The sequence below is a fragment of the Mirounga leonina genome, unplaced genomic scaffold, assembly GCF_011800145.1.
Source record: "Mirounga leonina isolate KUSES-001 unplaced genomic scaffold, KU_Mleo_1.0 Mir_115, whole genome shotgun sequence".
In the NCBI taxonomy this organism is placed as follows: Eukaryota; Metazoa; Chordata; class Mammalia; order Carnivora; family Phocidae; genus Mirounga; species Mirounga leonina.
The window spans coordinates 162,227-180,826 of record NW_023270268.1 but is presented as its reverse complement, the minus strand read 5'-3'; the positions used below and the strand labels follow the sequence as shown (position 1 = coordinate 180,826).

At 42.4% G+C, this 18,600-nt stretch overlaps 2 protein-coding genes across 2 annotated transcripts in view; one reads left to right on the top strand and one right to left on the bottom strand.

Moving 5' to 3' along the window:
- LOC117999156 (zinc finger protein with KRAB and SCAN domains 7-like) overlaps positions 1–2,014 on the bottom strand; it is a 19,970-nt gene extending 17,956 nt beyond the window's left edge. The window contains exon 1 of the mRNA XM_034988092.1: positions 1,919–2,014. Coding sequence (XP_034843983.1) covers positions 1,919–2,014 — 96 coding nt within the window. The remainder of the gene's footprint in view (positions 1–1,918) is intronic.
- A 9,926-nt stretch (positions 2,015–11,940) lies between these two features.
- Positions 11,941–18,600, top strand: part of LOC117999147 (zinc finger protein 852-like) — an 8,968-nt gene continuing 2,308 nt past the window's right edge. Inside the window, exons 1-3 of the mRNA XM_034988082.1 lie at positions 11,941–12,187; positions 13,916–14,447; positions 17,363–17,725. Coding sequence (XP_034843973.1) covers positions 14,034–14,447; positions 17,363–17,725 — 777 coding nt within the window. The 5' untranslated portion in view covers positions 11,941–12,187; positions 13,916–14,033. The remainder of the gene's footprint in view (positions 12,188–13,915; positions 14,448–17,362; positions 17,726–18,600) is intronic.

Below are 18,600 nucleotides of genomic sequence, written 5' to 3'. Positions count from 1 at the left end.
TTGCCCCATCCCCCCACCCACCTCCCCTCCAGCAACCCTCAGTTTATTTCCTATAGTTAGGAGTCTGATATGTTTGTTATCTCTCTCTGATTTCATTATTTTATTTTTCCCTCCTTTCCCCTATGTTCATCTGCTTCATGACTTAAATTTCACATATAAGTGAAATCATATAGTATTTTTCTTTCTCTGACCGTCTTGTTTACTTAGTACAACACCCTGTACTTCCATCCATGTCCTTGCAAATCATAAGATTTCATTCTTTTTGATGTCTGAGTAATATTCTATTGTATATATATACACCACCTTTTAATTATCTATTCATCCATCAAGGGACATTTCGACTCTTCCCATATTTTGGCTATTGTGGACATTGTTGGTATAAATACTGGGGTGCAGGTGCCACTTTGAATCACTGTTTGTATCCTTTGAGTAAATACCTAGTAGTGCAATTCCTGGGTCATAGGGTAGCTCTATTTTTAACTTTTTGAGGAACCTTCATAGTGTATTCCAGAGTTGGAGTACCAGTTTGCATTCCCACCAACGGTATAACAGTCCCTTTTCTCTACCTCCTCCCAATGTCTGTTGTTTCCTGAGTTGTTGTTTAGCCATTCTGACTTGTGTGAGGTGGTATCTCATTGTGGTTTTGATTTTTACTTCCCTGGTGGAGAGTTATGTTGAAAATTTTTCATCTGCCTGGTGGCCATTTGTATGTCTTCTTTGGAATAATGTCTGTTTATGAAGGACCTCTTTTGCTCATTTATTGACTGGATTATTTGTTTTTTGGGTGTTGAATTTGGTAAATTCTGCATAGATTTTGGATATTAGCCCTTTATCTTTTTTAAAATTTAAATTCAATTAGCCAACATATAGTACATCATTAGTTTCAGTTGTAGAGTTAATTCATCAGTTGCATGTAACACCCAGTGCTCATCATGTCACATGCCTTCCTTAATACTCATCACCTGATCACCCCATCCTCCACCAACTTCCCCTCCAGCAACCCTCAATTTATTTCCTAGAGCTAAGAGTCTCTCATGGTTTTTTTACCTCTCTGATTTCTTCCCATTCAGTTTTCTCTCCCTTCCCCTATGACCTCTGTGATATTTCTTTTTTCCTCATATGAGTACAACCATATAATTATGTTTCTCTGATTGACTTATTTTGCTGAGCATAATACCCTCCATTTCCATCCATGTCAATGTAAATGGTAAGATTTCATCCTTTCTGATGGCTGAGTGATGTATATACCACATCTTCTTTATTCATTCATCTGTCGATGGACATCTTGGCTCTTTCCAATGTTTGGCTATTGTAGACATTGCTGCTATAAACATTGGGGTGCAGGTTCCCCTTAGGAGCAATACCTTTGTATCTTTGGGATAAATACCTAGTAGTATAATTGTTGGGCCATGGGGTAGCTCTATTTTTAACTCCTTGAGGAACCTCCATACTGTTTTCCAGAGTGGCTGTACCAGATTGCATTCCCACCAACAGTGTAACAGGGTTCCCCTTTCTCCGCATCCCCACCAACATCTGTCGTTTCCTGACTTGTTAATTTTAGCCATTCTGACTGGTGTGAGGTGGTATCTCATTGTGATTTGGATTTGTATTTCCCTGATGCCAAGGGATGTGGAGGATTTTTTCATGTGTCTGTTGGCCATTTGTATGTCTTCATTAGAGAAATGACTGTCCATGTCTTCTGTCCATTTCTTGACTGGATTATTTGGTTTTTTGGGTGTTCAGTTTGATAAGTTCTTTATAGATTTTGGATACTAGCCATTTATCTGATAAGACATTTGCAAATATCTTCTCCCATTTTGTAGGTTGCCTTTAGTTTTGTTGACTGTTTCCTTTGCTGAGCAGAAGTTTTTATCTTGATGAAGTCCCAGTAGTTCATGTTTGCTTTTGTTTCCCTTGCCTTTGGAGATATGTCTTGCAAGAATTTGCTGTAGCCAAGGTAGAAGAGGTTGCTGTCTGTGTTCTCCTCCAGGATTTTGATGAATTTCTGTCTCATGTTGAACTCTTTCATCCCTTCTGAGTTATTTTTGTGTATAGTGTAAGGGAATGGTCCAGTTTCATTCTTATACATGTGGCTGTCCAATTTTCCCAACACCATTTGTTGAAGAGACTGTCTTTTTTTCCCATTGGATATCTTTCTTTACTTTGTAGAGGATTAGTTGACCATAGAATTGAGGGTCCACTTATGGGTTCTCTATTCTGTTCCATTGTGTCAGTTTTTGTGCCGGTACCATACTGTCTTGATGATTACAGATTTGTAATTTAGGTTGAAGTCTGGCATTGTGATGCCTGCAGCTTAGGTTTTCTTTGTCAACATTCCTTTGGCTAATTGGGGTCTTTTCTGATTCCATACAAATTTTAGGATTATTTGTTCCAGCTCTGTGAAAAATGCCGATGTTATTTTGATAGGAATTGCCTTGAGTATGTAGTTTTCTTTCAATAGCATAGACATTTTAACAATATTTGTTCTTCTAGTCCATGAGCATGGAATATTTTTCCATTTCCTGATATATTCCTCAATTTCTTTCATACGGGTTCTATAGTTATCAGAATACAGGTCCTTTGCCTCTTTGGTTAGGTTTAGTCATAGGTCTTACGGGTTTTGGTGCAATCATAAATGGGATCAATTCCTTGATTTCTCTTTCTTCTGCCTCATTGTTAGTGTATGGAAATGAAACTGTCTTCTGTGCATTGATTTTATAGCCTGCCACTTTGCTGAATTCCTGGATCAGTGCTAGCAATTTTGGGGTGGAGTCTTTTGGGTTTTCTACATAAAGCATCATGGCATCTGCAAAGAGAGAGAGTTTGACTACTTCTTTGCAAATTTGAATGCCTTTAATTACTTTTTTAAAAATATTTTGTTTATTTATTTGACAGAGACAGAGATAGCAAGAGCAGGAACACAAGCAGCGGGAGTGGGAGAGGGAGAAGCAGGCTTCCCCTCGAGGAGGGAGCCCGCTGTGGGACTTGATCCCAGGACCCTGGGATCATGACCTGAGCCGAAGGCAGACGCTTAACGACTAAGCCACCCAGGCACCCTGCCTTTAATTATTTTTTGTTGTCTGATTGCTGAGGCTAGGACTTCCAGTACTATGTTGAACAATAATGGTGAGAGTAGGCATCCCTGTTGTCTTCCTGACCTTAGGGGAAAAGCTCTCAGTTTTTCCCCATTGAGAATGATACTGGCTGTGAACTTCTTGTAGATGGATTTTATGATACTGTGGTATGTTTCTTCTATCCCCACACTGTGGAGAGTTTTAATCAAGAAAGGATGTTGTATTTGGGCAAATGCTTTTTCTGCATCAATTGAGAGAATCATATGGTTTTTTCCTTTCTTTTATTAATGTGATGTATCATGTCGATTGATTTGCAGATGTTGAACTACCCTTGCAGCCCAAGTATAAATGCCACTTGGTTGTGGTGAATAATCCTTTTAATGTACTGTTGGAGCCTATTGGCTAGTATCTTGGAATTTTGACATCCATGTTCATCAGGGATATTCGTCTGTAATTCTTCTTTTGATAGGGTCTTTGTCTGTTTAGGGGATCAAGTAATGCTGGTCTCATATGATGAGTTTGGAAGTTTTCCTTCCATTTCTATTTTTTGGAACAGCTCAGAAGTTCTTTAAATGTTTGGTAGAATTCCGCTGGGAGGCCATCTGGCCCTGGACTCTTGTTTTTTGGGAGGTTTTTGATTACTGCTTCCATTTCCTTGCTGGTTATGGGTCTGTTCAGGTTTTCTATTTTGGTAGTTTATAAGTTTCCAGGAATGCATCCATTTCTTCCAGATTGCCTAATTTGTTGGCATACAGTTTCTTATTATATCTTCTTAAAATTGTTTGTATTTTTTCAGTGTTGGTTGTGATCTCTCCTCTTTCATTCATGATTTTATCAATTTGGGACCTTTCTCTTTTCTCTTGGATAAGTCTAGCTATGGTGTTTTGGTGTTTTTTTTTTTTTAAATCTTATTAATTCTTTCACATAACCCACTTCTAGTTTCATTGATCTGTTCTACTCTTCTTTTGCTTTCTATTTCATTGATTTCTGCTCTAATCTTTATTATTTCTCTTCTCCTGCTTGGTTTAGGCTTTATTTGCTGTTCTTTCTCCAGGTCCTTTAGGTATAAGGTTAGCTTGTGTATTTGAGACTTTTCTAATTTTTTGAGAAAGTCTTGTATTGCTATATAGTTTCCTCTTAGGACCAGCTTTGCTGCATCCCAAAGGTTTTGAACAGTTGTGTTTTCATTTCATTTGTTTCCATGAATTTTTAAAATTCTTCTTTAATATTCTGGTTGACCCATTCATTGTTTTAGTAGGATGCTCTTTAACCTCCAAGTGTTTGAATTCTTTTCCAAACTCCTCTTGTGATTGAGTTCATATTTCAAACCATCATGGTCTGAAAATATGCAGGGAACAATCCCAAATTTTGGTTTTGTTTGAGGCCTGACTTTTGACCCAGTATGTGATCTATTCTGGAGAATGTTTCATGTGCATTTGAGAAGAATGTGTATTCTGTTGCTGTAGGATGGAATGCTCTGTATATACCTGTGAAGTCCATCTGGTCCAGTGTCATTCAAAGTCCTTGATTCCTGTTGATCTTCTGCTTAGATGATCTGTCCATTGCTGAGTGGGGTGTTGAAATCCCTACTATTATTGTATTATTATCAATGTGTTTCTTTAATTTGGTTATTAATTGGTTTATATAATTGGCTGCTCCCAAGTTTGGAGCATAAATATTGATAATTTTTAGATCTTATTGTTGGATTGACCCTTTAAGTACGATATAGTGTCCCTCTTCATCCCTTACTACAGTCTTTGGTTTAAAATCTAATTTGTTTGATATAAGGACTGCTACCCCAGCTTTCTTTTGATGTCCATTAGCATGATAAATAGTTCTCCACCCACTCACATTCAATATGGAGGTGTCTGTAAGTCTAAAATGAGTCTCTTATAGCCAGCATATGTATGGGTCTTAATTTTTTATCCAATCTGTGTCTTTTGTTTGGAGCATTTAGCCCATTTACATTCAGAGTAACTATTGAAAGATATTAATTTAGTGCCATTGTATTACCTGTAAATTCCCTATTACTGTAGATTGCCTCTGTTGCTTTCTTGTCTATGTTACTTTTGGGCTCTCTCTTTACTTACAGGATCCCCTTTAATATTTCTTGCAGGGCTGGTTTAGTGATCACAAATTCTTTTAATTTCTCTTTGTCCTGGAAGCTCTTTAATCTCTCCTTCCATTCTGAATGACAGCCTTACTGGATAAAATATTCTTGGCTGCATGTTTTTCTCATTTAGTACCCTGAATATATCATGCCAGCCCTCTCTGGCCTACCAGTTCTCTGTGGATAGGTCTGCTGCCAGTCTAATTTTCCTACCCCTGTAGATTAAGAACATCTAGTCTCGAGCTGCTTTCAGGATATTCTCTTTATCTCTGAAATTTGCAAGCTTCACTGTTATATGTCAGAATGTTGATCTATTTTTATTGATTTTGAGGGGGTTTCTCTCTACCTTTTGGACTTGAATGCCTTTTCCTTCCTCAGATTAAGGAAGTTCTCAGCTATGCTTTGCTCAAATATACTTTCTGTCCCTATCTTTCTTTCTTCTTCCAGGTACCCCAATAATTCTATTTTTTTTTTTTTTTTGCTTTATGGTATCACTGATTTCTCAAAGTGTCCCTTCATGGTCCATTAGTTGTTTTTCTTTCTTTTCCTCAGTTTCCTTTTCATCATCTTGTTTTCTATACTGACTCTTCTGCCTCATTTACCCTAGCTGTTAGGGCATCCATTTTAGACTGCATCTCAGGTAAAGCATTTTTAATTTTGACCTTCTTAGATTTTATTTGTGCACTCATAGCTTCTCTACTGTTTTTATGCTTTTTTCAACCCCATCTAGTAACTTTATAATCATTACCCTGAATTCCAGATCTGACATTTTATTTATATCTATATAAATTAGATCTGTGGCAGAGAGTATTACCTCTGGTTCCTTCTTTTGTTGCAAACTCCTCCTTTTATTCCTTTTTCCCAGAGAAGAATGGATAAACAAGAAACCAAATCAAAAATATCAACCATGACCCATGTGAAATACACACTAGACAAATCATAAGAGGTAGACCCAAAGAAGAAAAGAAAAAGAAAACAAAAGGGAAAAAGGAAAAAATATAATCTCCCAGGTGGACAAAACAGGGTGATCCACGTGGTTCTGGGTGTATTTTGGTTGGTTTGTTAGACAACACTAAGTCCAAAAATTGTAAAGAAAACAAAACTTACATACATGCAAAAATAAAAATGAATATAATGAAAGGAAGCAAAAAATGAAGAATATATGTATAAAATGTAAATATGAAGATGAAAGTTAAAAAAAGACTTAAAAAGAAAGAGTTGATAAAATAAGAAACTAGTTGAAAAGGAGAAAAGGAAAAAAATAAAAGGAACATTTTGAACTGAGATATAAAAGAATCATGAGAAAAAAACCTCAAATTCCAGATACTATTTTCCCCTAGCACTGGAGTTTTGCAGTTCTGTGTGCTCTGTAAACCTGGTATTCATCTGATGTTCCAGCTGGTCTTCTGAGGGAGGGACGTGCTGTGCTGATTCTCAGGTGTCTTTGCCTGGGCAGAGTTGTACCACCCCTTGCCAGGGGGTAAGCTGCTTGGTTGCTCTATGTGGCTTTTGCTTCCCAAAGGCTTTCCCCACCAATTTAGAGGATGAAAATTAAAATGGCTGCACCCTAATCTCCAGCCCTGGAGCTGAAAGATCTTGGGCCCCTGTTTCCCCTCAGTGAAAAGCAGTCTTCACTTTTGTGTGTGCCAAACTCTGCAGACTCCTGAGATGAGTACCTGTGCCAAGCCTCTTGCGGAAGGTAGAGGGTTGCTGTGTTTCTGTCCTTTGTAGGGCATCTGTATGGAGAGTTGTCACCCGATCGTGCTGCAGTTCACAGTTTATGGCAAATCGAGGTGAGAGCCCCCTCCTGGGATCACTGAACTTAGCCAGTTTCCCTGCTTTGATGCCTGGAACTCTGTTGACTCAAGCACGCCCGTTCTTTCTGTGACCCTCGGAATCCTGAGACCACACTGTCCTACCTAGGATTCTGCCTGCTTTGTCTCCTGAGCACCTTTCAGGCAGGGATGTCTCTCACTGGAACAGACTTCTAAAACTTCTGGTTTTGCACTCCAAGGTTACGTCACTTTCCGGTAGCCACCTTACAGAGGTTACCTCCCCCTCCCCCCAACCCCCGCCATTTATTTCTGATATATCCCCTCATATTCACTTCTCTACACCTCCTACCTTGCAAAAAGTGGTCACTTTTCTATTTGTAGAATTCCAGCAATTCTTTTCTTTATTTTTTTAAATTTGATTTTATTATGTTATGTTAATCACCATACATTACATCATTAGTTTTTGATGTAGTGTTCCATGATTCATTGTTTACGTATAACACCCAGTGCTCCATATAATACGTGCCCTCTTTAATAGCCATCACAGCTTCTTCTTGGCTCTCTTCCAATTGCTCAAGTAGCAATAAGGAATGTTAAGTATCATCTGTTCTCTAAAGTGGTGTTAGAACAGGATCATCAGGAGATATTATGGTGGTTTAGGGGCACAGAGATTTTATACATCAAGACTAGAAATCACATCACTGTTTTGTTTTTTAATTTTCTACAGCTTCTAACAGGAAATAACCTGAACTGAAATAATGATTACCCCCTCCCGAAAATGTGTATCTCTTGACATTTGATCATGTTGTCATCTCTCCCCTGACACCTGTCCAAATCCTACTTCAAGGCTCAATTCAATGCTATTCCCTTTTAGGCTGACTGTGATCCCTTTCAAAATCAATCCCTCCCTTGGCTCTCTGAACTTCTATTATATTGGGTATCACATACTGCTTTTTGCTAGTCACCCATATCTGCCTTGGCATTTTCAAGGTTTATTCTTACTCCCCTATCTCCCTCCTAGAATCCAAAGTTTCTTACATAGATGTCTTCCTTATGTTTGTATAGTGCTTATTAGGGCATATCAAAGGTCACAACTTACCTCACTTAATCCTCCCAACTTGGGAGGTGTCAGCAGGCATGGATTGGTTTTTTTGGTTTTTTTTTTTGTTTTTTTTTTTTGCCCCATTTCACAAATGAAGAGACTTAAGACTCAGTGGATACATAATTTGTCCAAGATCACAAATCCTAGATGGTAAGAGGCAGAGCTCAGGTCTGTCATACTTACAAGACTGGAAAGAAATTCTAGTCTATGTTTGAGATGTTTCTGGAAGAACTTAGATTTCAAATCTGAGATCTAACAAACCCAGAAATTGAAAGATTACAACCAACAGTGTCAAGTTTATGATTTCCAAGACCAAAATGGTGCTTTTGGAGAATCAAGTCACAGACATTGGTTCAGAAAGACATCTCTGGAATGAGAGGCAAATCTTGGCTCATATTGCTTTGTGGCCCCATTTCCCCACCTGTGAAATAAGAAGGTGGTGGCTAGACTACCAACTCTAAAGATCCTTCGTGCAGTCCATGAGTCCTCGCTATCAACTATGGTGGCTGGGACTTGTGGGTAGGATGGCCTGAAAATGCTCTTTCCACTTTGCAGATTTGCAGCAGGAAAGGCCAGAGGCTGAGCTGGAGGTCCAGTGAGAGGGTTAGAATTGCAATGACAGGCCCAGAGCAGGGATTTCACCAGAACAGAGTACAGGGGGGTATAGTGTCCACTCTCCTAAAACTACTGGGGTAGAGCCCCTGGGAAGGAAGCATGGTGAGACAGGATGGTACTAGGTGTGGAGGCAGAGGCCAGCATTCCCACCAAATACTTTCGCTGATGCACTGGGGTCACCAGAAGGTTTCCACTGCTCTCTGGACCAGTCTCCCCATCTGTGTTGCGAGTGAAGGTCAATACCAGCACCAACAATGGGCAGAGGCAGCCTGGGACCACAGCTCCCACTGCAGGGCTGGGACATGGCACACACACCAGCACCGCCCACCCCTGCCCAGCTGCCATCCCACTAGCAAGTGGCTTGGAAAGAGTCCTGAACTAAAGATGTGCCAGAAGCAATTCCCTTGTGGTCTTCAGGTCCCTGGAGCAACTTCCAGTTCCATCTAGGAAGCTCAGAGGCCTGCTTATCTCATTGGTCTCCCTGCCTGGGATTGGCTTCCAGAGAGTAGGACTGAGGGTCCCTGAGGCTCAAAGTCGAAGAGAACAGTCCGTGCCCCTCCCCACCATGTCTAACTCAAGCCATATTTCATTAGTGTCACTGGCCCCCCTCGTGCTCATAATGGGCTGGAACACCATTAGCAGAAATAAATAGAGTAATAAAGAACAGGAATGAATGGGGTTTAGAGAAAGACAGCCGCTTGGGATAGAAAGAGGAGTTTGTGCCTGGGGACTCAAATGTGAACCAGAGAGACATGGTATCAGCTCACATAGGGCTTACTGTACAGTGGAGAAGGCTGACAAGTAAACAATGTTAACACAGTGTGACAAATAAGGACTGTGACAAATACAAATGAAGGAGCACCTAATCCAAGGAGACAGATGGGATATAGAGAAGGCTTCCTGGAGAAGGAGGTTTCTCAGCTAAGTCTTGAAGAACAAATAGAAAATTTCAAGGTAATAGGAGAGTCTCTGCTCTTGGGCAACATCCACTCCCATTCAAGCACAGTACCTGGGGTTTCCTGCCCATATTCTAGGGACCTACCTTATTTTTAAGGTGTATAAGAGTTCCTGGCTGTTGAAGAGGGGACTGTCCACACAGATAATGTCACAAGGTCTGAGCAGTTTGGGTGTGGTCTTTGTGGTCTCCTTAAATCAAAAGTTTGTTGTTTATTACTATTATTATTATTATTACAAACAAATGGGTCAAAGATAGCAGGCCTTGGCAGTAATCTGGATACAGTGGATAAAGAAGTGGGAGGAACCATACTAGAAAACACCTATTATACCTACAATGTGCCAGGCACCATTCTAAATGTGTTATATATATATATCTCATCCAATCCTCATATTAATGCTATGATTTAGGTACTATTCTTATCTTTATTTTACAGATGAGGAAGTTGCAGCACAGAAAGGCCCAGTAACTTGGCCATGGTCACCCAGCCCATGGTATGACATCCAGGGTTCTAGTTTGGGTCCCTGGGTGAATGATAGTGCCTTTCACAGTGATGGGAACATGGGTGGAGCTTCAGAACTGATGAATGCTGCTTTAGGCAAATAGAATTTCTGTTAGCTCTCATACCAAAGCTAGTGTGATGGTTTCTCAGAAAGGTCAGGGTGGTGTTCCCTCAGATCTCTTTGGCCCAAATGCGGGTGTCCCAAAAATGCTATATGGGAGGCATCATGGAGCATGTCTTTCCCACTGGGACTCAACCCAGTCATGGTAGATCAGACCCACAGTGCTGGCCACAGAGGGACCTATGAAGTTTAGACATACTGCCCTGATGAAGCTGGCCCTCACAGACAATGAAAGCCAACTGCCTGGGCATGAAGCAGCTCTAAGGAATAAAAGAACTCAATCTTGTTTTCCAGATCTTGTCTCCTACATACTCCAAAGCAGCTAGAACTGCTGGACAACACATGATCAGGGAAACCTGAAAATTGGAGCTGACAGCATTTGGCCTAGCCTTAAGAGATTTCTTGCTTAAGAACCCTGAGTCTCTGAGGCCTTAATGGACCAATGGGCCACATCCAGTGGCAATGACAGGCAGAAGCTAGGATGAGATAGCCAAGACCTCCCTGTGAGGTTTCCAAATGTAGGGGGTGACCTTAATATCAGAAGGACACCCTTTAGGCTGAGTGGGCAAAGACTACTCCAAGAGACTTCCTCTAGAGCTTGTGAAAACTCTACAGGTCTTCTGATGCCTTTGTTTCTGTCCTGGCTTGTGCAGGGAACTGAGGGACATGTCAGGTCCAGCGGTTGGCCCAGAACACCCTAGAGATATTGTTGACGCCTGGATATCCCAGGAGACTGTTACTTTGCAGCCTGTAAATGACCTACCTTCTGGGATACAAAAAGCTACATAAGATACAGCTACTTCTATGGGAAAGTGGCTGGTCTTATCCTCTGCCCTTCATCCATGGCCATTATATCTAGAGGTTGTGGCTTCAGGGCCTGCTCAATCATGTTAGCAGCAGGGACCTGTTCACATCCTGCTTCTGTATGCAAATCATTCTTCCAGGTGAAGACCACCTGGGTAGCTCCTGTCACCCAGATACTAGACAAGTGCATCTAGATTATGCTGTCCCCTTACCTTTCCACTTTTTATCTGCTCCTTGACACTCCATGGGGGCCCTTTCTTGGACAGCAGATTGCCAGTGCTTAAGTTTAGGAAAGATTAACCACATCCATTGGCCAAAATATCAGTCACTGGGCCTGTTTCTTCATTAATAGGATGGAGATGCCTGTTCACTGAAACTCAGATTGGGTGAAAATGCCCTGGGCATCACATACAGTATATGCCAGGCCTTTTGCTATGTGGTGTCTGTATGTTACCCCTGTCAACATTCATAGTCCTATGAAGCACACATTATGCTCTGCATTTTTCAGATGCAGAAGTTGGGTGTATTTCCCAAGGTCAGCAGAAGGGGTAGGGGCAGAGCTGGGGTGCATATGCGTAGCTCAGACTTTGAACGGTCTGAGAGGGGCACGTGCGCAGCCTGAAACCTTTAGGCCCCGCCCTCTCTCCGTTCCGAGGTGGCCCGGGCTGGCCCGGGTGCAGGTTGTACTGGCTCCCGCGGTCCCGCTCTCCCATCCGAGGGCGGGGAAGCGCGCGCCCACCTTCGCCACAGAGATTTCCGGGATCCTGGAGGGGCCGGAAGTGGTCCCTATTCTCTCTTCCGGCTCGGCCATTGTTTTCGCTTCCGCGGGCTACGACTGTGTCCCGCACGCAGGGGTCGCCGCGACTGTACCCGGGTGAGCGGAGCAGGGGCGGGGAGGGAGGTGCTGTCCGGGCCGGGGTCGCTGGGTTGGAGCCGCGGCCGCCCGCAGCCCTGATCGGCGACGCCGGCCCGGTACACGCTTTGCCTCCGCGGCCATTGGCGCGGTCCCTGTGAACTCTGAAGCTGCCAGTTGTAGAGCCGCCTCTTTGTCCGGTACCCTTGACCAACTGTGCCTGGCCGAGAGCCCGGCACCTGCCGGTACAGCGGAGAAAAAGGCAGACATGGGCAGGTGAGCTGCGCCGCAGAAGCCCTGGTTTAACGCAAAATGTAGATGGGTATTTTCCCAGCCTTGCGCTGAGAGACAATACAAAGCGTCAGAAGTGGGTCAGACAGTCTTGAAATTAAAAACGTGAAGTGTCACTTGGAGACCCAAAAGTGCAGATGAGATTAGCTGCTGAGCATTCGGAACTAGTAGGTAGGATCATTTTATCAGAACTTTTTACAGGTGTGGGATCTCAGAGCAGAGTTAACAGATTATTTTAAAGTTCTTTTTTTTTTTTTAACAGAAATTGAAGCCTAGAGAGAAGTAGCTTACCGAGGGTACTGAGATGCATGGTGACTAGCATTGATGCCCTAGTTACCACTAAGGTACTGATTTTCAGAGTTTTACGGTATATAAACTGGATAAAAGTGTCTTCCCCCACTTCAGTATCAGGTAAATGAACCACATTCATTCGTTTACTAAAGGTGTATGTGTACACACACACAGAGTGTATATATACAAAAGAAGACTGGAAACTAGCCCTGCCCTTGAGTCCTTACCCGAAGTGGGGGAGACAGAAGTGTAAACCACAAACAGTGTGATAAGTGTTCTAGTAGAGGTTTGAATGAAAAAGGTACTGTAGGCTCTCCGAAGCAATAACCACACTTAAGCCTGGAGAGATCAGGAAGGTTTTCTAGGGGAGGTGGTTGAGTAGAAAAAGGTCTAGCATTTACTGACTCCATTGGGTACCTCTCCTTTGGTGGCTGTCTACTAAGAGGGTGTGAGTGGCGAGTTGTGCATAAACTAGTTAAAACAACAGTGTTTCAGTGAGAAGTACAGAGAAGGAGGCTACCAGCTTTCTTCCTGCATGGGGCAATCAGGAAAACAAGCATTCAGGAGAAAATGGCATTTGTTTTGGGTCTTGACAGATGAGTGAGAGTTTGTCAAAAGTTGAAGAAGAAAAATCCAAACAGGACAAGAGTATGTGTGGCTTCTAATTGTGTCTTTAGAGCTTTAGTCCCAAAGTTTATTGTGCATCTCTGTCACAATAGAGGAGAGTAGAAGAGCTTTGAGCATTCACTTCCAGCATAGGTTTACTTATAAATTAAATCTATGTATTATTTTACAAATTTCAGTACACATTATAAAACATAAATAGGAGATAAGTAACAACTTAGTGTGTTCTTAATATACCCTTTGGGTCATCTTGCATATTCCTCATTTGGAGGTTATTGCAGCTTCTCTAGCCTGGGTACCCGGGGAGAGTGGTAAGGGGTGTGTCTAGAACAGGGCCCAAGGCCAGGTGGTGAAGGGCTGTGAATGCTAGGCATAGACATTTAGGTTTTATCCTGTAGGTTATGGGAGCCACTGAAAGTTTAAGAAGGGAAGTCCCTTGGAGAGATGCTTAGAGACTTCCCTGGTTGTGCCTCCCTCCTTTTTTTCCTGGAGACTTTTTTTTTAAAAGATTTATTTATTTATTTATTTATTAGAGAGAGAGAGTGAGTATGTGAACAGGGGGAGAGGCACTAGGAGAGTGAGAGAGTCCTAAGCAGACTCTGCACTAAGCACCGAGCCTTACATGGGGCTTGATCTCATGACCCTGACATTATGACCTGAGTGGAAACCAAGAGTCAGATGCTTAACTGACTGAGACACCCAGGCACCCCTGGAGCTTTGGTTTTTAACTGTAGATAGTCTGTTGTCAGCCTGGGGCTGAACACTCTGGGACTGATTTCTCTCTTGATATTTTTGTAGGTGACACCCCCATTGCCCTCTGTCCCCAACTCTGAAAACAGCTCCTGAGACCTGAATTACAAAACATCATTTTAATTGGACAAACTGCAGCTGAAACAAGCTTCTCTTGGAGGTCACAATGGCCACCCAAGGCAGGGGAACTTTAGGTCTCCTCCCTAGGGGTGCCGTTCTCCAGAAACAGGAGGGGCGCCAGACCATGAAGCAGGAGCCAGGGAGCCAGACCTGGGGTCAGGGCTGCAGTCTCCAAAAGAACCACCCTCCTGTCTGTGAAATTTTCCGGCTGCACTTCAGGCAGTTATGTTACCATGAGATGTCTGGGCCGCAGGAGGCACTGAGCCGGCTCCGGGAGCTCTGCCACTGGTGGCTGATGCCAGAGGTACACACCAAGGAGCAGATCCTGGAGCTGCTGGTGCTGGAGCAGTTCCTGAGCATCCTGCCTGGGGAGTTACGGACCTGGGTGCAGCTGCATCACCCTGAGAGTGGCGAGGAGGCTGTGGCCGTGGTGGAGGATTTTCAGAGACACCTAGGAGAGGTAAGCAGATGAGCCCAGAATGGCATCTGGACCCCTTCTCTGGTGGTTGGATTAGTCATTCTCTGTTCCCTAGGCTCTAGGCTGGTTTACCTTTAGGATTCCTGAGCCAGTTCCATGGATAGCAAGGAAATAGTTTTGTGCTTCAAGTCATAAACAAAAATACAGTTCCCAGACAAACTCTGTGCATTGCTTTGTGAACTACTGTGTCGTGAGCCTTGCTTCAACCTGGAGATCTACACAGTACTCCTGGCATGTAGAGGATCTGCCCACTGGTTAGAATGGGGGAGTGTGGTAGGGAGTAGATTTTTGGGTATGTTGATAACACGGACCTTCATTTGAGAAGTTCTCATTATTTACTTCCTTGGACTTCTCAGAGTCTGTTATCTCTCTTTCTGCATTTTAGGTTCTTGATGAGAGGTGACACTTCTGGGCCTCATAATCATTGGTTTCTTTTCTAACTTTCCAAACCCAACCAGTGTCTTTCTTTTTTTTTCTTTAATTCTCATTTTGGTTTACCCTGTTTCCTAGGGTTCTCTCAAATTTAAAGCCAAGGTAATTCAAATTAGAGAAGTTGGAGAGTCAGCAGTGTGATAACAGTGGGAAATTTGGCTTCTAGGAACACAGAGCTAACTAGCTCCATGACCATGTGTATCAGTCAGGGTGTAGCCAAAGAAGCAAAGCCAGCAGGAAATTATACATATTGTATATTTATATTTGTGTATATATCTATAGATTTGCTACAGAGTGGTTTAAATGATTATGAGGACTGGCAGTACAGGTCGGAAATCTGTAGAGCAGGCCATCAGGAAGGGCCAGCTGGAACTCAGGCACAGGCTGAAGCTGTTGTCTACATGCAGAATTACTTTTTCATGGAACTTTCAGCTCTGATTTTAAGGTTTTGTAACTGATTGAATCAGGCTCATCCTGATTGGGATGGGTCTTTGGACTCTATTTCTTACTCTGCCGTTATTGTCAGCTTAAGTTTTTTCTGATGTGGAAGACATGAGAATGGGACTGTCTTTCCTACCATAGGCTCAGAAAATATATTTATGGCTAAATGAATAAACATACTTTTTCATGGCAGTTTGCCAGGAGAAGATTAAGGAATATCAGGGCAGATCAGATTCATTCTGCTCAGCAGGAGCGAGCATGTGTATATGTGCACTTTGGGGCTGGAGAGGGTTGTAGAGCAATCCCTGCAGGGCTGCAGAATCATGCAGTTTACAAAATGCTTTTATATCCTGTATCTTATTTCAGTTCCTAGCAGGCTTACAAAATATGCAGATAGTAATCGTATCTCCATTTGACAAGTGATGCAAGCACAGAGAGATTGACTCATCTCAGATGGCAGAATTAGTGAAAGTTCTCTTTGTCCATGAGATTTAACTGAAGTGTGGTTATTGCTGATTACCACCAAGTGTGGGAATCAGAATTTTCTAGCTCCCTAGGTTCTAAGCCACTAGTTTTCCCCTAGTAGCTTGCTGTGGAGTGCCATCTTAGAATGAAAATTGGAACGGGGTTTTTTTGCCTACAAAGAAAAGAAACCTGGGAGTCTGAATCCTAGGTAATGAATGGGAACTGGACAAGCATTTAATTGTTGGTGAATTTCAAGGTTGTGTTATCATGATGCAGTTAAGTTCTATCTTCTTCCAATACCCACAGCAGCTGTATTTAAGAGCCGTAACTCCCATTTATAAGAACTGTCCAGTGGAGACTCCAGGGAGCCTCCTGTTTCTATCATTATGCTGGAGAGATATACAGTAAAGGAGAGAGTCCCTTCACATCTCAGCAGATGTAACCCAATGGAGCAAATCCAGCAGGATTTGTGAAGAAGTTATTTTCACCTTAGGCTGTACTGTGTACGTGGCAGTGCAAGCAAATGAGCCTATAAATGTGATTCATTTAGATGGTATTTTAGGTTTTCAGCTCCAAATGCTGGTGAAAAAAATAACCATGAGATTGTGAGGAGCTGGTTTGATGACAATAAGCAAGGGTTAGAAATACCTATCTCTGAGGTATTCTCAAGGTCTCTAAAGATTGGTATTACCTGATCTTATTTGACTTTTTATATACCTTATTTTGGAGGGCTAGTACATATTGAAAACTGGGTTTGCAGATAACCGTAAAAACTAATGGTAAGTATCGAGAAAAAAAAAGTATCAAGAGAAAATCAGTCAACAGATTTTAACTGAACACCAACATTGGGCCAAGCATTGTTCTAGGAACAAGTGATCAAGACAAAGTTCTTACCCTCAAAAAGCTTTTATTTCATTGGGGGAGAAATAGACAATAAAGGCATAAATAAGATAATTTAAGGGTTAAGACACAGAAAATGTAATCAGGTAATTTGAGAGAGAGTGACTACTACCCTTGCTTTGTCAGTGTGGTTAGGAATGGCTTCTCTGAAGAAGAAACACTTTTGCTGAGAGAAATTGGAAAAGCTCTCTTGAGGTTTGTCAGCCACTATTCTGGGCTGTTGCTTCTGCTGTCAGCCTCAGTAGCATTCTATGTGCATGTATACGTATATACATCTATCATTTTTTATTTTCTAGGTACTTCTGGTTGGTCTTTTCTGTAGACTAAGGTCACAAGGAGTGTATAGAATTGCCCTCCTGGCTCCTTTTTCTAGATTGTTCTTCATGAGCAAATTTGTGTCTGAAGAATTGACAAAATGGAAATGGTTATATAATCTGGTCTTCAGGCTCCTACCAAGAGGTTCAACAGAGGGATAGCAAGCAGGATTGCAAGCTATAGATCCTATTTTGACAGTTTTTCTCCCAGTAGGCTGTACTGGTGGGGCTGGAAGGACAATGGCTCTTCTTTTCCTGGCTTCTTTTTGGGGGTATTTCTAGAGGTTTTGGATTCTATACCTTGAAGGATGCTCTTTTGAATCCAATTATAATTCTTGTCTCTAGGTTTCAGGTACTGTACAGGAACAGGAAATGTGTTTGGAGGAGACGACAACCCTGGGTACAACAGAAGAATCTCTTTCTACCTCACCCTTCAGTGAGGGTTCAGCCTCTGGAGGCCGCCTGGAGCCTCCTCATGACCTCCTCCCCAGTGGGCACTCGGGTACTCAACTCCCCAGCTCTGGCCTCAAATCCTGCCTCCTTTTTCTCCTCAAGTCTCATTTCCTTTATCTCCCTCTAACCCACCCCGTTGGAATCCCTCATTGCCCTGCCCTCTGTCTTCCTTTCCTAGTGACTTTATCTGTTCCTTTTGCTTATTCTCCAGTCATTCATGCATTTAGCAAGTTTTTGTCTAGCACATGTCATGGGTAAGGCACTGTTGGGGACCAGAGAGATACAGTACACAGTCACTACTTTCAAAGAGCTTCTTATCTAGTTGGCAGAGAGTCAGTCAACTGCAAGAAGAGGTATCCTTGTAAGATACATTAAGTGATACCTGTTCCCAGGCATTTGATGCCATGAAAATGAGCAATATGGACATTGTAAACATAGAGCAAAATCATTATGGGCAGGGTGGGTAGGAGAGGCTTCGTGGATGAGGTAGCAGTGGGATGTGACAGTGAAAAATGGGGGAGCAAATTGAAGGGGGGAGAAAAGTGGTAGGCACCAGAGCAGAGGATATAAGCAGAAACTCTAAGTGGGGGTTCATTGAACCCCACTGAGATGGAATAAGGAAGAACTGTTTTGAGGAGCATGGGGTCTCTTGAACAGGGCCTAACGGTTGAGGCTAGGAAAATTTTGATGGGTGGGGGTTGATGTGTTAGAAACGGTATTTTGGGAGAATTATTCTAATGCATGTGACCACTCTGGGATGAATGGTGAGACCAGTGGTTGGAAGCCCCGGTAAGAGGCCAGTGCCCAGAATGGATATGAGGTGATCATTGCCTGAACAATATTGAGTGGAATAGAAATAGAGAGACAGGTGACACATTGTGCAGGAAGAATCCACGGGACAATAAAGAGGAAGGAGAATTACGAGGTTTGGCCAATATTTGGATTCATTAACAGAACCTGGGTAGTCAGGAAAGCAAGTTGATAAGAAAGTCCATTTTTGACTGAATTTAAGGTGATGAGGGACACCCAATTCATATGTCCAGTAGGCCACTAGAATTCTGTAATAGGGGTCTGGAAGAGAGCTGGAACTGGGGAAACAGCATTGGAGCATTGAGAGTCTGTGAGATCTC